Source organism: Argopecten irradians, chromosome 5, assembly GCF_041381155.1.
Source record: "Argopecten irradians isolate NY chromosome 5, Ai_NY, whole genome shotgun sequence".
In the NCBI taxonomy this organism is placed as follows: Eukaryota; Metazoa; Mollusca; class Bivalvia; order Pectinida; family Pectinidae; genus Argopecten; species Argopecten irradians.
Window position 1 is genome coordinate 32,664,254 of NC_091138.1, and position 13,193 is coordinate 32,677,446.

General features: G+C 36.7%; 2 protein-coding genes across 6 annotated transcripts in view; one reads left to right on the top strand and one right to left on the bottom strand.

The window, feature by feature from the left end:
• LOC138323575 (ATP-binding cassette sub-family B member 6-like) overlaps positions 1–6,376 on the top strand; it is a 33,869-nt gene extending 27,493 nt beyond the window's left edge. For all 4 annotated transcript variants that reach the window (XM_069268272.1, XM_069268273.1, XM_069268274.1 and 1 more), the window contains 6 exons: positions 149–206; positions 322–426; positions 1,915–2,089; positions 3,002–3,114; positions 3,783–3,946; positions 6,010–6,376. In XM_069268272.1, coding sequence (XP_069124373.1) covers positions 149–206; positions 322–426; positions 1,915–2,089; positions 3,002–3,114; positions 3,783–3,946; positions 6,010–6,112 — 718 coding nt within the window. In that variant the 3' untranslated portion in view covers positions 6,113–6,376. The remainder of the gene's footprint in view (positions 1–148; positions 207–321; positions 427–1,914; positions 2,090–3,001; positions 3,115–3,782; positions 3,947–6,009) is intronic.
• Positions 6,377–7,131: 755 nt separating this feature from the next.
• LOC138323574 (voltage-dependent T-type calcium channel subunit alpha-1G-like) overlaps positions 7,132–13,193 on the bottom strand; it is a 96,496-nt gene continuing 90,434 nt past the window's right edge. For both annotated transcript variants that reach the window (XM_069268271.1, XM_069268270.1), the window contains 3 exons: positions 12,663–12,782; positions 12,039–12,180; positions 7,132–11,425 (listed from right to left, as the gene is read on the bottom strand). In XM_069268271.1, the coding sequence (XP_069124372.1) occupies positions 9,930–11,425; positions 12,039–12,180; positions 12,663–12,782 (1,758 nt within the window). In that variant the 3' untranslated portion in view covers positions 7,132–9,929. The remainder of the gene's footprint in view (positions 11,426–12,038; positions 12,181–12,662; positions 12,783–13,193) is intronic.

Consider the following 13,193-nt stretch of genomic DNA (forward strand, 5'->3'; position numbering starts at 1 on the left):
CCATCCCCTAAATCATATTTTCATATTGATAAATGCATTTTAATTTTCTATAGATATTGCACAAATAATTACATTTGATGATATAGATTAAATTTAATTTAATGTAAAATGCAATTATATGTTTATTTATTCGTTATTTTTTTTGCAGAAAACCGATTTTAAAAAATGTGTCGTTTTGTGTACCACCTGGCCATACATATGCTTTGGTGAGTATAATAAAAAACAATAACATAAATATAATACCATGCTGTAAGGCCGAAACTCCACAAAAATATTACACTCAAATTAATTGAGAGTTTTTGTTCCTTATTTCACTAACAGGTGGGCCATTCGGGCGGTGGTAAAAGTACAGTTGTGAGATTACTGTTTCGATTCTATGACGTCATACAGGGCAGTATACTTATCGACGGGAAGGACATTTCCCAGGTAAAATTAGCAACTGAATTCATTCAGCTCATTTGTATTACCTATAGAACGTATTGATTTCAAAGTCACCTCTTTTATATCGTACATTAAGTGTTTAGCTAAATGTTACAAAATATAACAGTTAGTTAAAAAGAAGGAAGGTTATTAGTTCAAAAAGAAGGGAAGGCTATTAGTTCAAAGAAGGGAAGGTTATTAGTTTAAAAAAGAAGGAATGGTTATTAGTTATAAAGAAGGGAAGGTTATTAGTTCAAAGAAGGGAAGTTTAAGAGTTCAAATAGAAGGGAAGGTTATTAGTTCAAAAAGAAGGAAAGGTTATTAGTTCAGATAGAAGGGAAGTTTATTAGTTCAAATAGAAGGGAAGGTTATAAGTTCAAAAAGAAGGAAAGGTTATTAGTTCAGATAGAAGGGAAGTTTATTAGTTCAAATAGAAAGGAAGGTTATAAGTTCAAAAAGAAGGAAAGGTTTTTAGTTCAAAAAGAAGGGAAGACTATTAGTTCAATTTAAAGAATGGAAGGTTAATAGTTAAAAAAGAATGAAGGCTATTAGTTCAAAAAGAAGGGAAGGTTATTCGTTCAAAAAGAAGGGAAGGTTGATTGTTAAAAAAGAAGGGAAGGTTATTAGTTCAAAAAGAATGGAAGGTTATTAGTTCAAAAAGAATGGAAGGTTATTAGTTCAAAAAGAAGGGGAGGTTATTAGATCAAAATGAAGGGGAGGTTATTAGTTCAGATAGAGGGGAAGGTTATTCGTTCAAAAAGAAGGGAAGGTTAATAGTTCAAAAAGAAGGGAAGGTTATTAGTTCAGATAAAAGGGAAGGTTATTAGTTCAAAAAGAAGGGAAGTTTATTAGTTCAAATAGAAGGAAAGGTAATTAGTTCAAAAAGAAGGGAAGATTATTAGTTCAAAAAGAAGGGAAGGTTATTAGTTCAGATAGAAGGGAAGGTTATTAGTTCAAAATGAAGGGAAGGTTATTAGTTCAAATTGAAGGGAAGGTTATTAGTTCAAAAAGAATGGAAGGTTATTAGTTCAAAAAGAAGGAAAGGTATAAGTTCAAAAAAGGAAAGTTATAAGTTCAAAAAGAGGGAAAGGTTAACAAGTCAAAAAAGGAAAGGTTATTAGTTTAAAAAGAAGGGAAGGTTATTAGATTAAAAAGAAGGGGAAGTTAATAGTTCAAAAAGAAGGGAAGGCTATTAGTTCAAAAAGAAAGGAAGGTTATTTGTGTCTTGAAAAGTTATTAGAGATATCAATCCTGTTGACAGTATTCAAATTCCAAGACTACAATAAGTATATTGCTGATAAACAAATTAACATTGGTCATGGTGGATTGGACAAACCACAAGCGTTTGGATCAAGATATGTTTCTCTCTTTATATATGTAATACTGTGTCATAGTATTATATATATAGAGAGAATCATGTCTTTAGAGCCAAACGCCTGTGGACAAAGAGGTACATCATGGAAGTTTTCATTTTGATGTTGATCGTGTAACCAGGTACAACAGGAGAGTTTGAGGAAAAGTATAGGAGTAGTTCCCCAGGACATCGTGATGTTCAACAATAATATTAAATACAACATCCGGTACGGGAGGGTTACCGCCACAGAGGACGAGATCAGAGAGGCGGCGGAGGCAGCAGACATCGACGACAGGATACTAACATTCCCTAATCGTATGTAATAGTATTAGACATCCACGAAAGGATACTTACATTCCCTAATCGTATGTAATAGTATTAGACATCCACGACAGGATACTTACATTCCCTAATCGTATGTAATAGTATTGGACATCCACGACAGGATACTAACATTCCCTAATCGTATGTAATAGTATTAGACATCCACGAAAGGATACTTACATTCCCTAATCGTATGTAATAGTATTGGACATCCACGACAGGATACTTACATTCCCTAATCGTATGTAATAGTATTAGACATCCACGACAGGATACTTACATTCCCTAATCGTATGTAATAGTATTAGACATCCACGACAGGATACTTACATTCCCTAATCGTATGTAATAGTATCAGACATCCACGACAGGATATATTCCTTAAATGTAGAACGAATATAGGTACCCGGTCTACTATACCTTTCGGCCTTTCTGAAGACGACAATAATATTCGTCGGAAAATCTTTAGAACTACAGTATTGCAGCTATACGTAATGGTATTGGTCATCGGATTCTTTTTTGCATTATTGTTGCAAATGCTTATAAGGCATCATACATGCGTGCCCGTACCTTTGAATGATATCCACAGCCTAATACATGTATATCAAAACCTATATGGTTTTCAACAAATTCCTGAAGGAAAAATAACCTGTAAAATTTTCACCCAATTACGGAAGAAATAACAAAGTTCAACTCATCATAGCATCGTATTCTTAATCAGCCCTAATATAAAAACTGTATCAATATGCTTTCTTACTAGTAGTTCTGGAACAAATCACTTGCATTGATATTCTTTGGTGAGTTTATTTAAATTCTGATTACTGGTATAAAAGGCCTACATTGCCATTCGATGGTAAAAAGCATCAGTCCCCAGGCTGTCAGTTCTTTGATATTTCTTTGAAGAGTACGACACACTTGTGGGTGAGCGAGGTCTCAAGCTGAGTGGTGGGGAAAAGCAGCGCGTCGCCATTGCTAGAACAATCCTAAAATCACCTGCAGTCATTCTACTGGACGAGGTCAGTACCAAATATATTGATTCCTGTTGGCACAGGTCTACGTTGAAATAGACAGGGCCATCGTGCATAGCATAAGTCTAAAGTGGAATGGCCTTCGACAGTCTGCATAGTTCACATCTCACTTGAAATCGTCTTTGTTGTTCAGCATGACCAATGGATCTTAACATCCTTGTTCAGTTATACTCGGTGCCTTGGCTCAGTCTCAACTAAGAAGTTTCATGTGAATCTTCATAATATAATTATCAAGTCTAAGTCATTCTCTAAGTGTGGCGAAAGTTATTTACAATGTGTCTATGATCATTTTTAATCTTAAATGTTAAAGATTTTGACAAATGGTATTTTTCACTATTAAAAACAGGAGCAGACGATTTAGTATTTTTCTTCAGTTACAAAAGTTACTTACTTTACACCATTACCACCATTGAAAAGTTTGAGAGTTGAAATAAAAAAATTTAATGCATCCCGAAAAAATTCCGGACCACTATTTCCTATATGGAATGAACTACTGAAATGTTAAATTAATTAATTAGACAATTAATAACACGATTAAACACCAATTATTGTTCAAATGATGAATATCATTTATGCTCTGTCGGCGGTGGAGCATCTTAAGCTAAGATGATGATTTAAAAAAACAAATAAATTTAAGACAGTCAATATCTTTTTAGGCAACGTCAGCATTAGACACAAAGACAGAAAGGAATATCCAGAATTCACTTCTACGTGTTTGTGACGGTAGAACGACATTAGTAGTGGCACATCGCCTATCTACAATCATCCACGCAGATAAGATCCTTGTGTTAGAGGAAGGAAGAGTGGTGGAGACGGGCAGGTAAATATTCTCGAGGGGGAGAGATAATAAAGGGTAGGTAAATGCTCTCGTGGGAAGAGATAATAAAGGGCAGGTAAATATTCTCGCGGGGAAGAAATAATTAAGGGCAGGTAAATAATCTTGTGGGGGAGAGATAAAACAGGACAGGTAAATGATCTTGTGGCTGTTAGATAATAAAAGGCATGTAAATAATCTCATAGGGAAGAGATAATAAAGGGCATACAGGAAAGTAATCTTGTGGGAATTATATAATAAGGGACAGGGACTGGTTAAATAATCTCATAGGGGAGAGATAATCATCAAGGACAGGTAAATAATATAATGAGAAGAGATGATAAAGGACAGATAAATAATGTCGAGGGGAAGCGATAATCAGGGATAGGTGAATAATCTCGTGGTGGAGAGATAATCAAGGTCAGGTAAATCATCTCGTGTGGGAGAGATGATCAGTGGTCAGATGACAAAGGGCATGTAAATCATCTCGTGGGTGAGAAATAATAAAGGGCAGGTAAACAATCTCGTGGGGGAGAGATAATAAAAGGCAGGTAAATAATCTTGTGTGGGAGAGATAATAAAGGACAGGAAAATGATCTCGTGGGGATTATATAATAAGGGACAGGGACTGGTAAATAATCTCATAGGGGAGAGATAATCAAGGACAGGTAAATAATCAAATGGGGAAGAGATTATAAAGGGCAGGTAAATATTCTCGTGAGGGAGAGATAATAAAGGACAGGTAAATATTCTCGTGGGGAAGAGATAATAAAGGGCAGGTAAATATTCTCGTGGGGAAGAGATAATAAAGGGCAGGTAAATATTCTCGCGGGGAAGAAATAATTAAGGGCAGGTAAATAATCTTGGGGATAATCTTGTGGGGGAGAGATAAAACAGGACAGGTAAATGATCTTGTGGGTGATAGATAATAAAAGGCAGGTAAATAATCTCATAGGGGAGAGATAATAAAGGGCAGGTAAATATTCTCGTGGGGGAGAGATAATAAAGGGCAGGTAAATATTCTCGTGGGGTAGAGATAATAAAGGGCATGCAAGAAAGTTATCTTGTGGGGAAGAGATAATAAAGGACAGGAAAATAATCTCGTGGGAATTATATAATAAGGGACAGGGACTGGTAAATAATCTCATAGGGGAGAGATAATCATCAAGGACAGGTAAATAATATAATGAGAAGAGATGATAAAGGACAGATAAATAATGTCGAGGGGAAGCGATAATCAGGGACAGGTGAATAATCTCGTGGGGAGAGATGATCAGTGGTCAGATGACAAAGGGCATGTAAATCATCTCGTGGGTGAGAAATAATAAAGGGCAGGTAAACAATCTCGTGGGGGAGAGATAATAAAAGGCAGGTAAATAATCTTGTGTGGGAGAGATAATAAAGGACAGGAAAATGATCTCGTTGGGATTATATAATAAGGGACAGGAACTGGTAAATAATCTCATGGGGGAGAGATAATCAAGGACAGGTAAATAATCATATGGGGGAGAGATGATAAAGGACAGATAAATAATATCGTGGGGAGAGATAATCAGGGATAGGTTAACAGTCTAGTGGGGAAGAGATAATCAAGGACATGTAAATTATCTCGTGGGGGAGAGATAATCAGTAGCAGGTTAAAAAATGTCTTGGTTGGAAAATAATCAGGGGCAGGTAAAATCTCTTGAGGGGGAAGATAATCAGTGGCAGGTAAATAATCTCGTGGGAGAGAGAGATAATCAGGGACCGGTTAATAATCTCGTGGGGGAGAGATAATCAGGGGCAGATGAATAATCTCGTGAGGGAGAAATAATTAAGGGCATGTTAATCAATGGTAGAGACAGGTAAATAATATCGCGGGGATAGATAAACAAGGGCTTGTTCAGGTTAATAATTTCGAGATGTTAGATAAACAAGGACAGGTACAGGTTAATAATCTCGTGGGGTAAGGTAATCAAGGACAGACATTATCAAGGGCAGGGACAGGTACAGTATATCGTGGAGTATGATACAGATGGTGAATAATGAAAATAAATCGTGTGAAAAAGTTTTGATTTTATCTTTTTCAGTCACAAAGAGCTTTTGAATCTCCAAGGTATATATGCTGATATGTGGAAACAGCAACTTACATCAAGGGAGACTACTCCAGAAATAGAAAAGGCGGAAGTCTAGACGACTCCAGGCTTGGTAATTTGTTCGGAGTTGCGGTTGATGTGTCTGTGACTGTAGACAATGTTTTGAAGTTCACAAATATTTAATTTATTTCAGAAGGAAGTTATTAGGCTATCATCTCTTGCCATTTTTAACCCTTCATTAAGTTGTTTTTGCAGAGAAATCTGCTTACATTTGACAGTATTTTTATCATGGTTGTTTTTGATAGCAGCCATCTTGATGTACATTCATGTTTTAAATTAAAACTGTGATATCTGTGCTGTTTGGAAATATCCGTGTTGTTTGGAATTGTGCTCGTGCCTGTCTTAAAACATTGTCTCAGGTTTGGCCTATAAGTTCGTAGTACATCATCTGAGGAAGGGTTTAATTTCTCTCTTTGAACATGAAGTAAGTGGGGCGACTGTTTTACCCATGGTCACAGTATAATGAACATGATATATGTTCAGTTCAATGCCTTCAGTCAGATTTAGTTAAAAATAGTACAAAGAGACACAACAGAAAATGTCACATTTTTTCGAAAGACATACAAAATGTATGATCGACGTATTTTGAAGATGGCGCTGTTAAATAGCTTAAGCTGTGGATTAAACATTGGATCAAAAATCATAAGATTAGTTTGTTAGGCATTATGTGATCAATTACCACTTCCATTATTTATAATAAAGTGAAGTCTATGGCGGTAGAACTGACGCCAAGACGTGACTATTATGAATATTTACATTATCTTGCCACTTATTTCTACTATATGAAATAAAGTGAAATCTAGGGGTTGGGGGTTAGAACTGACACCAAGACGTGACCATTGTGAAGTCACTTACGTTGACATGGTGTACTGATCACCATGGTAATTGCTGTTCCATCTTGTGGATTAAATCGTCGTTGATAAAAACTTTTCTTGGTCTAACTAATGCCTTGAGCGCTCTGCAAAGCCTGGCATCTAAATAGACATTAGATTCTATAGGAAGACACTTTAAACTAAATACTTTCACTTTGATTACAAACAACGAAATAGACTATGATGATGGTGCAAACTTTATTTCTGTAAAACAACATCTGCGTGTCTTTGTAAACATTGTATAAGGTCAGGAAAAAGTATGAAAGGTGAAAGGCAGAACAAATAACAACATGTCAACAGGTTTTCCTATCTATCAAAAGTGTGCTGATGTAAATGGAAACAAGATGCGATTTGGTTGTCCGACGTCAGATAAGCCGAATACACATTTCCTGTGAACCATCTTGTTTTCGCTGCGATTTTTCGCGATTTACAGCTTTAAAACTAGTATTTGTTCTTCTGTTTTTAGTCATCTACCTTGCGGGTAAGTATTAATGGTCACGTCATTATTTTGAGAGAAACTCGCGTCGTTTCCTCTTAAAATTATGACGTTACCCCCGCAATCAGATGACGTCACAATCGATACCAACCCGCTAAGACAGATGACTGTAATATGCATATACGAAATTGTTATTGTTGAAACGTTTTCGTAAAAATATAATTTCGGGAATTTTAATCAAATACACGAAATATAACCGCACGCGAAAAAGTTGGTTTATAGTTTTTTTTTCTAGTATTATTTCACTAAGATATGTACTCCACTGATGGATGCAGTCGTCATACATTTAGAAAGAGTAATATAAAAATGACCAGGCCAAAGTACAATATATCACATGAATTCAGGTAAAATAAATAACATTTACGCCGGAATAATGACTGGGGGTTACCTTTACAATATAAATGACATGAACTTCTTTTGCACATGGTTTTTAATGAAATGACATTATATTGCTTGCACATTTTTCTACTTTGTCGGACCGTAACTATGTATACACGTCCGTTATCAGGCTATTACATTACTACATGTAGTCGTCTTATAGTTTTACTTTGAAAAGGTATTCAATCAAATGTTGCACCATCTCAGTAAGAATATCATACTTAAAATATTTTGACAACTTCTGAACATTAAATTTATAAAAAGCATCTGTAGTGAAAACATTATGTATATATTGGCATCACAGTTGTTGGTAGATCCCAGGTATAGGACACACTATACAAATGGTAGAATTGTGGTTTCTCTCTTTCTACTTGCATATCGATGAATCACAATAAAACATGATTTAATATTAACTGTTTATCTATGTGAGCTAACAATGCGATACACACACAGAATGTCTATATACACAGCAATATAACTTTTTATAAGTGTTACTTGAGCTCCGAGATCATTCACACAACGCTATTATTTTTCCTAATGGTCGAACATGTATGTATGAAAGAGCTCTGAAGAGGATTCCATACAAAACAATACACCAATTGTACCCGCCATCTAAACATTGAATGACTACAAGGTGCAACAACTTAAGTTTGGTATAACTGTTGCCCGAGGCCGACATGTGATGTGTCCAGTTATAGAGTTCATGATAAATCGACAAACTCCCTGATAACGATCAATATTTAACAGAAATTCATGTCACAGAGAATGCATCCATTACATTAATAATTGAATGACATGTTGACCCAAATGGATTTTTTCCAATCAATGACATCCATAGAGAAAAAAAAATCTGCCAATCACACATCATCTTAGAAAGAAAACTCCACCAATCGCACTTCTTCTACAGTAAAAAAGAAATCCACCAATCACGCTTCTCCCATCGTAAAAAAAGAAATCTACCAATCGCTCTCACTTTACACAATAAGAAAGAGAATGTTATCAATCACTCTTTTAATTGTAAAGAAAAATATTTCAATCTTGCAAGGAAAAAAATCTACCAATCAAATTTCTACCTCGAAAAAGAAATTCACCAATCACATCTCTCTTAATGAGAAAAAGATATCTACCAATCGCGCTATTCGTACTTCGACAAAACAATTACAAACCACACCGTGCTTGAAAGAGGTATCTAATGATTGAAAACTACACCAGAAAACTTCCTTTATGCTGTAACATCCAGGGAGAGAGTTCCGAAGTGATATTTAGAAAATACTTAGAATTACAACACAACTTCCAAAGAGAGAAAAATAAACCTAAAATTAATTCCTCGACTTCCATCTTCAACTATGATCTGCATTCTGAGATTGAAGAATTATAGACAAGAAGAAATCTTTCAAATGGCGGTAACGGGTTCCTAAGAGGAATGATAATTTCACCTGCCTACATTAAAGGCCAAATATATTTATCTTAAGGAATAATGGAAATACAATACACTAAACAGATGTAAAGATGAGTCGAAATTCTTCTGACCGAAATATACAAAAGAGCGTTAACTGCTGACATAATGAAAAAGTGACTTAAAAGTCCCTGTGGTTACAATGGCATCAAACTTTTCAAAAGAAAGAGTTTTATGTACCCAAAGAATATGATTGCATTTGCTATCGTTGCATTCCTTTTATTTTTACGTGCTATACATTAAATCAAATATTGGAATCAGTTCCGTGACGGAAACGGCCAAGTGAGGTATCCCAGTAATGCTTGTGCATAGAATTATGGTTTTTGCCAATTTCAAACAACGCTATTAATTTTTTAGATTGAGTTAATCTTGCAGAATGACACGTTATGTCACAGAAAACGTTTTCTTTATCCTCTGATAGTCTTATCATTTTCAAGTAATATCATCTCTATAAATAAATGAGCATAACCAATCACTAAAAGTATGTAAAACACATGAATAGACATATGATAAAACTATATTCGATAAAATTTGACACAATAAGTTATAAACACAGAGCTGCACTCAACTACTGATCTGAGAACAATGAAGGAATGACATCTATTGTACTCGGATTGCATCCAAGCAGAACAGGACGAGACAGAAGCGACTATCAATCGCCACCATCTTCTGATTTGGTTGAAAAACGTCTTCTGTGCACCGATAAAGGGTCTTCAAAACGTATCACAGGGAGTTTGTCAGAGTTATTCCCCTTGTCAGATGTGCCACTTTCTGATTTATCACAATCAATATCCTGTTCTAGGTCTACTAAAGGTTCTCCTGAGGAAAGAGGGTGCACCAGCACAGAGGCTTGGCCACCATTACACTTATTGTTCTGGTTACCATGGTGACTAGAATTTCTATCCGGACAGTGGTTGCTACCTTGGATACTTAACGTGTCTGTAGAACGTACATGAGAAGGCACTAGAAGAAGCTGGTGGGGAATAGTGTCACTGCCATATACATTGTTTTCGTCTTTTAAGTCTAATATACTTTGTCTGCTCCCTGAGGTATCAGAGGGGCTAGTCTCAGTCTTGCACATCTGATGTCGATCGTTGTCAAATCTACTCTGGGTCTTACCACCGGGAGCGTCAGTGGTTCCCTGACCCGTGAGGTGTTTGCTCTCATGCGAGTCTAATATACTCTGCCTGCTACCGGAAGTCCCTGCACTACTGCTACTAAGTGCAGCCTCCTCTTCCGCTGCCTCTGCAAGAAGCAGGGTACGTTCACCTGGAATATCGGGTGAGAAGTCTGCCAGGTCGTCACCAAGCTCTTCTTCTTCGGTATCATCCCCAGTGATTTTACGCACCTCCTCATCACACGCTGCCTCATCTCCAGTCCAATCACTTGTGGTTGAGCAGTCGTTGGACTGAGAGTCACATGTACTGCTGCGATTAAGCTGATGGGGATAATTTTGAGAGGAGGATGTGTTAGAGTCTGGTTTGTCTGTTGAACATTGCACAGGATGTGAATATACGGTAGGCTCTTGTGCCATTGGGTGCAAGACTGAGTAGCCTTTTGTCGAGTGTGTGCGTTGTGTGTGATTATGTGGTCTATGTGGATTAGCACCAGAACAGAAGCGATCACGTACCTTTGCTTTCTCAGCGCCACTACTCTGACTGCGCTGCAGATAACTCAGTCGGCGCCGGTTGGGACAACCAGACAGTTTTGACATTTTGGAACCTCGGTGTGCATCCATGCCCACAATCAATAAAGAGGGCTGAGATTGAGACACTTTTTCACGATACTTTTGGCAGGGAGATAACAAAAGTTTTCCTCGCGTACTTACAGTCTCCTCGGTGATTGGGGGGCTATCATAATCACAACTCTTTTGGCGTACAAGTTTCCTGTCTTTGAAGCGCTGTTTTTGTTGTGGACTGACTGTTTTTGTATTTGGGTTTAAGTAGTTCTTTTGTGGTATGTGACTCGCGTAACTGCTATTGTCCTTTCCAGGCCTGGGGAGTTTCTCAGCGCTTCCTTCCATGTAGCTGGAGTTTTCAGAATAACATGTAGACGGCGTGAGAGGGACATCCAAGGTAGAAGACCCTGATAGGTCCACGCTGCTATCAAAACTGGATATGGTGATATCAACAGGAACCAGGAGAGGACCTGCAACAATTGTAAACAATATTTTTGACAATCGTGTTACATACAATGTACTCCAAATGGATGCCAGCGGCAGAACCAGAGGTCATACAAAAACAAGAGATCCATGGGCCTTAACAGTCACCCGAGTTCGGATATAGAATGAAACAAAGACATATGAACACTATGTTTGATTTTTTAATCTATTAAGAGTATTTTCTTCTATTAAACCTGTGGAAACTCGGAAGAACTGGTGATTTTTTTAGTCATTTTGACCCTGTTTGGCTCAGCCCCTCTGGTCCCAAGGGGTCAGCGAGGAATGATATGGATGTTAAAATGCTATATTCCAGGCTATTAATTCTAAACATGTTTGACTCATTTCCTATGAAAATTGAACAAAAAATGCTTATAAATGTGCTATCCCTTTATAAACTATAGCAAAATTGATCCCCTACCCAAGGGGAAACGCGAGACCCGAGGGTCATATAATTCACAGTTTTTTTGTAAAGGACCTAAGACCTTTCTATCTATGAAGAGTATTTGATTCTACCACATCTGTGGATAGAGAAGATTTTTGAAATTTTAGTCAATTTTACCCCTTGGAGAAGAAGTCGACACTAAAACACCATTGACTCACCATGAATGGGTTCATTTTCATCTTGAGGTTCATTACTTGGCGGCCGGAATGTAAAACTCGGTGGTAAGGATGCCTGTTTACAGACGGGGGACTTGAGCTTACGGATGTACGGTGGTACAGGCGTCTTAACCTTCAACATCATCTGTAGCAAGTATCAGAGGTGATGGTATATACATGTGGAATATATATAAATGATGCGAATTTCCGAATTTACAACTTTATTGTATCGTTCACTAGAAGAATAGAAGACAAAGTTTTCTCCCTCGATGAAGAGAGTTTAGAAAGACCTTAACTTAAATATCCTCTTAGATAAGTGGACTTATTTTTATTTGAAAGTAGTTGTTTTCCTTAGAGAAGATAATTTTATTAAGATCATACACTAATTTACCTCTCTGAAAGAAGAGGAAGTATTGTTGATACCATAAACATGTAATTCCATTGTAGAATATGAAGATCGTTACACTAGAGAAGAAATTGTAAAAATCCTATGAGTTATTTTCCCTCGATAAGAGGATAACCGATTTAAAATCTGAAAATGTATCTGATAGAGTTATTCCCTACAAATGGGTAAATATTGCGCTAAACTAGAGTTATTTCCGTTAAAGAAGGTGATCTTTGACTTACCTCCATCTCTTCATCTTTAACATTAACATCTCCACCAGTCGATTCTTCCTTTTCTTCTTCATCTTCATCCTTTCCATCACCATCCATCATATCATCTTCGTCCACCATACGATGAGATTCCTGTCAAAAAGTTACAGGAAAGAACAATTATTTAACTGCACGAAATTATATGTAGTCCACTGCTATTTATGCAGGAAAACATTATTTTACTCTGTGGCAAATACATTTCTATTGACCCACATATATGTGAAGTTAAACCATATTTCCATCAGAGTATCTAATTATTGCATGTATGTACTGAATAGATGTAATTCACAGCCAGTCCAGCAGTCACTTTACCTAGTCCTTACTCAGCCCAATACTATTTTACAAAGTCTACCACTTTACCAAGTCCTTACTCAGCCCAATACCATTTTACAAAGTCTACCACTTTACCTAGTCCTTACTCAGCCCAATACCATTTTACAAAGTCTACCACTTTACCTAGTCCTTACTCAGCCCAATACTATTTTACAAAGTCTACCACTTTAC